Source organism: Triticum aestivum, chromosome 7B, assembly GCF_018294505.1.
Source record: "Triticum aestivum cultivar Chinese Spring chromosome 7B, IWGSC CS RefSeq v2.1, whole genome shotgun sequence".
Taxonomy (NCBI): Eukaryota; Viridiplantae; Streptophyta; class Magnoliopsida; order Poales; family Poaceae; genus Triticum; species Triticum aestivum.
Window position 1 is genome coordinate 302,321,954 of NC_057813.1, and position 6,175 is coordinate 302,328,128.

At 40.5% G+C, this 6,175-nt stretch overlaps 1 protein-coding gene and 1 long non-coding RNA gene across 2 annotated transcripts; one reads left to right on the forward strand and one right to left on the reverse strand.

Moving 5' to 3' along the window:
* Positions 1–1,126: 1,126 nt before the first annotated feature.
* LOC123162464 (uncharacterized) lies at positions 1,127–2,263 on the forward strand. Its single transcript, XR_006481290.1, has 2 exons — positions 1,127–1,430; positions 1,833–2,263. It is a non-coding gene; the product is annotated as an uncharacterized lncRNA (long non-coding RNA).
* A 251-nt stretch (positions 2,264–2,514) lies between these two features.
* On the reverse strand, positions 2,515–5,915 carry LOC123162463 (uncharacterized). Its single transcript, XM_044580243.1, has 3 exons — positions 5,191–5,915; positions 4,848–5,096; positions 2,515–4,768 (listed from the first exon to the last, which is right to left on the reverse strand). Exons 2-3 carry the CDS (start codon positions 5,041–5,043, stop codon positions 3,375–3,377), a joined length of 1,590 nt encoding a protein of 529 aa, XP_044436178.1. The 5' UTR covers positions 5,044–5,096; positions 5,191–5,915; the 3' UTR covers positions 2,515–3,374.
* Positions 5,916–6,175: the final 260 nt, after the last annotated feature.

Here is a 6,175-nt window from a genome sequence, read left to right on the forward strand (position 1 = left end):
GTAAGCACATTGAATATGCTAGTAGAGTTACACTGTAAAGCAATGAATGCAAGAACTATATCTATATCTACATGCAATATTTGGCTGGTGGAGGCTCTAAGTTCAAGATTTTGCATAAAGCTAGTTTTTCCCTACAACAAATGAATAAATTTTTATTTACTACTCCCAAGTTGTACCAATATTTGAGAAGGTTCCTCCAACTCTAATCCCAATTAAATAAGTATCATCATTAAATCCAATTCAATTTATTAAAGAGTGATGAGATCAAAAATAGTATCCAATTCCAGATACTCAAGATGTCCATAACCGGGGACACGGTTAACCATGATTAGTCTATACACTCTGCAGAGGTTGCCCACTTTTCCCCACAAGATTCGACCGCATCCATGATCAGAAGATTGAGACATAGTCTTTACTAGTCAAAGGCACGTGCTTTGCACGTGTGCGTTCTTAATTAAAAACATCATACATGAAGAAAATTTTAAATATAGACGATGCACTTTGACAAACCTCTTGCCAACTTACAATGTTCGTGAACAAATTTGATTTTCTTATATTTTCAAAACATGTATAGAGTAATTTTGGTTAACACTTACTCCATCTGTAAATTAATATAAGAGTGTTTAGATCACTAAAGTAGTGATCTAAACACTCTTAAATTAGTTTACGGAGGGAGTACCTGACGAACTTGCAATTTCCTGCAAAGAGAGAGTGAGAGAGGAGAGAGGAGAGAGGAGAGAGGAGAGAGAGAGAGAGAAACTTGAAGTAAATATTCTCAAAATGGTAAGTTACATCATGGGATTAACGTGCATTCTACATCACTTGGATGTACATGGAATTTAATGCATTCTACCTTGCATAATATTTATTGTCAACAAAAAATGGATATGTGTGGGTCCATATATACTTTTTTTAGTAGTCTATATCAGTCCATATACAGTCCTAAAATTCATGGAAAAAACGTGAGAATAGCCTGTTCTATTTGACCTTCTGTTTTTTCCCAATTATTTTTTTTTTATTTTTTTTATTTTTTTAACAAAATTGTTTTTTCTTTGAGGGGAGATCGTTGGACCTTCTGCAGGTTAAAATATGGATTTGGGCTGGCATTCGGCCAGACGGGCCTTGAAGCTTGCCACTGGGCTAGCTGTATGGAGCCCCACTCAAAAACGCGAACCAGGTACTCCTGCCTCTGGCTGTCGAGCGGAGCGCCGCCGCGCCGCCGCACCTTCTCCCGTCCCCGCCGACCCGCCGAACACCGACCCTAGGACTCCCATGCCGCTGGCGCAGTGCACGACCCGGCCATTCGGATATCGTGCTGGCCTCGCCCCGTCGTCATCAGCAGGCACAGCGGCTCCTGAATCCAGTAGCCACGGCCGCACACAACACACGCCGGTAGGCGGCACACTTCACGCCTCCGAGCGATGGCGCAGGTGAGTAGCACCGACCGCAGCATCACTACATCAACATTCGGCACTTAGCAGGCATCAACACGATTTGTACTCCAATTTCGGATTTTATCGGATGTCCCCGAGGGGATTCAATTTCTGATTTTTTTTCCAATTAAAGAACGAAGAATATGATTGATGGGTGTGATCCTTTTTTTTATAAGTATTGTGAAAATTGTTGATTTGTAGGTTCCAAAAATAAAGAATAAGCGTGGTGATTGAAACATTTGTGCCCCCATTTCTTGGTTACAAAAAAAATCATATAGTTAAATTGTAATTGTTTCTATGTCCTTTCAATGTAACTAAATATATTGGATGTTGCCAATATTAAGAACAATTTGTAGGTTCGTTGTCATTATTGTGAATTTTCATATCTTGTATTTGTAGCTTCTGCAGGTGTAACTTCAAGGTATCACCATGGCGAGATCCTCTTTGCTGATAACCAGGAACGTGAGAATCGTTTGGATGCTGAAAACTCTGAAGTGAGCACTGTGAAGTATGATATGCACTTGACGCTGGATCATTGCACTACCCCATTGAGTTCGAATATGATTCTGCTAACTCTGATGTAGCGCCAGCATGTAGAAGCTACAACATCTACGCTGATGTTCGTAACCTTCGTTCCTGGTTTATCACCTGTGTAAGTTCCTGAAAATTGGTAGGCAACGCGCTGGTTCTGTTCATGTTCTTGCTGCCCAGGCACATCAGATTAGAATTAGTAATCTATCTATGGATGGGGCATGTCCCTCCATTGTTGAGATGGTTTGTTATGACTCTGTAATTGATTTCGTATGAGTAAAGCAAAATGGTCTGTGCTCCCTTCTGTTGACCTGATGATTCTGTTGTATGTTAAAACTGAAAAAATGTCTGTATATTGCATATACATGTGAAGCCCAATGGCTCGGTATAATAAAGAATGATATTTGCTCACTTATGTTGCTGGATTTCTGCTATATGCAATAACTGAAAAAGGAATGGTGCATCTATAAGACTTAAGTATTGTATATGCTAGAATAATACCACTGCAAATATATCTTTTGGTACATAATAACTCACAGGGGCAAGCTAATGACTGAAACCCTATATACAATATATTTCCTGGGTAGTACTATTTACAGGAATACAACCATATTAGAAACATCACACGGCAATACACAACATGTACATGAATTATACTAAAACATCCCTGTAGACAATGTTTTTTGTGCTTTTCCCTGATGGGTCAATATCCTTATTTGGCTTTGCAAGTACTCTAGTTGTTTGTGTTGATATCCCTCTAGACAGAGCCACATAGAGTTGGCCATGAGAGAACACCGGCTCAGGAAGATAGATGCCAACATTTGGGATGGTTTAACCCTGGGCTTTGTTGATTGTCATGGCAAAACTAAGCCGAATTGGAAATTGCTTTCTTTTAAACTTGAAGGGGAGAACATCATCCTCTAAAGGATAGAGAGGAATTCGTGGAAGGAACACTCGCTTCCCAGCATATTGTCCGCCAATAATTTCTGCATCAATAGCGTTCTCTTGAAATGCCTTAATGATAAGCCTTGTACCATTGCATAAACCATTAGAAGGATCAAGGTTGCGAATCAAAATAACAGGGCAGTTGATCTTCAATCTGAGAATATGAGGAGGAAGGCCATTAGGTGTGAGTGAATTTAGGAACTCAGGTTGATAGTGATTATGTGGATCATCAACCACTGAGTCAAAACTGTAATAGACCTTTTCTTCTCCAGGAAATCGGTCAATAAGCATATCATTTAACTCATCAACATATTCATTCTTTGTGGAAAGAATTGCATGTGCACTAATATAGGACGGTGAGTTTCCATTCTTGTCCATTAGAGGAAATATGTCATCAATTAACTTACTAACAGAGGCCTTCAAATCCGTGTAACCTATAACAATTTCTTCAGGCAGGCGCACATATTATTGACCAATTGATTCCTCTGTACCATTACCAATTCTAAGGAGAAAATCAGAGAACCATGGATCAAACAAAGCCCGCATATTGCGCCAAAGTTTGATATGTTTTATGTCTTGCCAAAGATAAGACTTCTTTAGTGTAGCATCTGTAATTTGTGCTCTACTGCCATGCCTCACCACTGGAAGAACCTGTCTAAAATCACCTCCAAACACTACTACTTTTCCTCCAAAGGGTGATCCACAACCGGTGATATCTTGCAGGGATCTATCAAGTGCCTCCACAGCTTGACGCTTTGTCATAGCAACTTCGTCCCAAATTATTAAAGATGACCTCTTGAGTAATTCTGCAGTTCCACTCTGTTTACTGAAGTTGCACATGCTGTCATCCTGAATATTAATGGGAATTTTGAACCTGGAATGTGATGTTCTACCGCCAGGCATGATAGACGCAGCAATGCCTGACGTTGCTGTTGTGATAGCTATTCGCCCCATCGACCGCACTTTAGCGAGCAAAGCCTTATAAAGGTATGTTTTTCCTGTACCTCCCGGACCATCTATGAAAAAAACCATACTCTTCTGGTGCAAGACATGAGTCATTATCTCATCAAAAGCAAGTCGGTGCTCATTGTTTAGCTTGTTATACAAATCCAAGTGTTCCTGCTCAACCTCAATACACATCTCATCATATAATTCTCCCCAATCTAAGCTCTCCAAATCATTATCATCCAATAAGCAGGGCAAGTCAAAGTTCTTTATGTCCTTTCCCATTGAATATAACAAACTTCTAAGATCTTTAAGCACCATCTGATCAATTACTTCAGCATTTACATTTTCTCTTCGAAAATCATCACCCATGGCTTCAAAATGCTTGTCCCACAGTTCACGGACATTTGTTACCTCGCAGAAAACTAAAATTGTTGCAAAAAGTCTTCTAAGTGCAGATGGCATTTGAAATGCCGTAGCCTCGCTGAGACAATTAGAAATACTACGATCATCCTCAATGAGACCCCTTCTCTGTGCAGCCTCTCTAAATGTCAAGAAAATAATACCATCAACAGTTCGTAGATCCTCAAATGATTTGGATCCCCTCACGTGATTTAGTAGTATCCTCAAATAATAACGCTCTCCTTCAGCAGGGTGCGCAGACACAAGTCTACCAATCCGAATTCGTTTCTGCTTGCGACGTCTCCAATTCTTGCAACTGCTATCCCACACAAAATATTCTGGAAGCTCCTTGTACAAGAAATTCCTCGCAAAAATATCAACAGATTTCATTCTAAAATATTCACTAAGCATTGTTTTTGAAGATGATTCTCTGCGTAACACGCTATCCAAATTATCAGAATCTTCATAATGCACAAGATGCATATTTGGCAAATGGGCCTGTAACTGCAAAACTGGAGGTGACATCTCACTTAGATTGAAAGAATAAATCCTCCATATTAGAAATGAATATTTTGTCGATGAGAACAGTACCTGTCATGCATATGTTCTTATTAGATATTGTATTTTTCTGCTGGGGTGCTGGTTCTGTATTGCTACAACTTGCACTGCACTCACGCCTCATTCTTTTGTACTCAAGATTCCTTTGCAAATAGGCTTCCCTCTGATATGGAGTCATTTGCAGATATCTATCCCGGTCACGGTAACGCTTACGCTGGGAAGAATTCATTTGCGTAGCATTTTTGGTTTCAACTAAAGGATCATTCTGCTCTCCAACGACAGCTAATATTTTCCCACAAAACAAAACAAATAGTATGTCAAGGTAAAGGATCGATAAGGATAATAATTAGATATCAAGATAATAAAAAAAACTTACAGTAGTTCCCTTTTGGTGAAGTTGTCGGGTGAAAACATTTGTAATATCTCTGAATGGAACCCGGCCTTCCATCTTGTCGATTTTAATTGATTTTGTAAGCCAAGTGCTTTCAACCACAACCTACAGTATAAGCATTAGACCATTTTTTTAGGTTCCCAAACCCAAGAAAAATAATTAAAGCATATACAAATCTACAAATAGCCATGAGACATGAACAGAATGAACATATGTTGCATTGCCTTTCATAGTGTACTGTTTGGACAAAAACACAAACACCTTGCGTGCAAGAAAAGTAGAAAAATCAGCAAGCTACAATCGGACCTGTGGATTTGTATTTCATATCATTGTAAGCAAGAAGAATCACTTGCAGAACATTCTCACGCAGCAAAATTCCCAAAGGAGCAGAAGAATCAGCAACCTAACCTGTGGTCAGCGACACCTGTGGTCAGCTGGCCGTAGATGGATGTCCAACTCCTCTGAGCCTGGAATCACCAGGCGCAAACAAATTTCGAAGCAAGCCAGAGACTGCAAGGAGACGAGGCTGGAGATGTAATCTGGACGTGGAGGTGATTCGGAGGTGCTGCCATGCTGGGTGTGTGGACAGGGGGGGTGGACCAATGGAGCTGATGGTGTGTGACCCGCCGTCTAGAGAAATTGGAATACTGGATACGGAGCATCCAGATTACAGGGGAAAGATCGGCGTGAGGAGGTTGGCGGGGAATCGATTTGCCAGAGTCTGGAGGCTACCGTGGGTTGTGGAGTTCTCTAGAAGGGCGGCTCGTTTTCAGGTTTGGCGGGATTGCGTGGGTGACGAATCCGGGTGATATAGGCCGTTCGATCTAATAAGTTGACGGTCACAGATGATTCAATCTTGGATGTGGCGGGTAAAACATGAGAGAAGAGGGCAAATTCAAATATTCAAAAAATCGTGTACTGTAGTAGTAGAGATAGAGATGAAGCATTAACTCTCTACTCCGGGTAGACC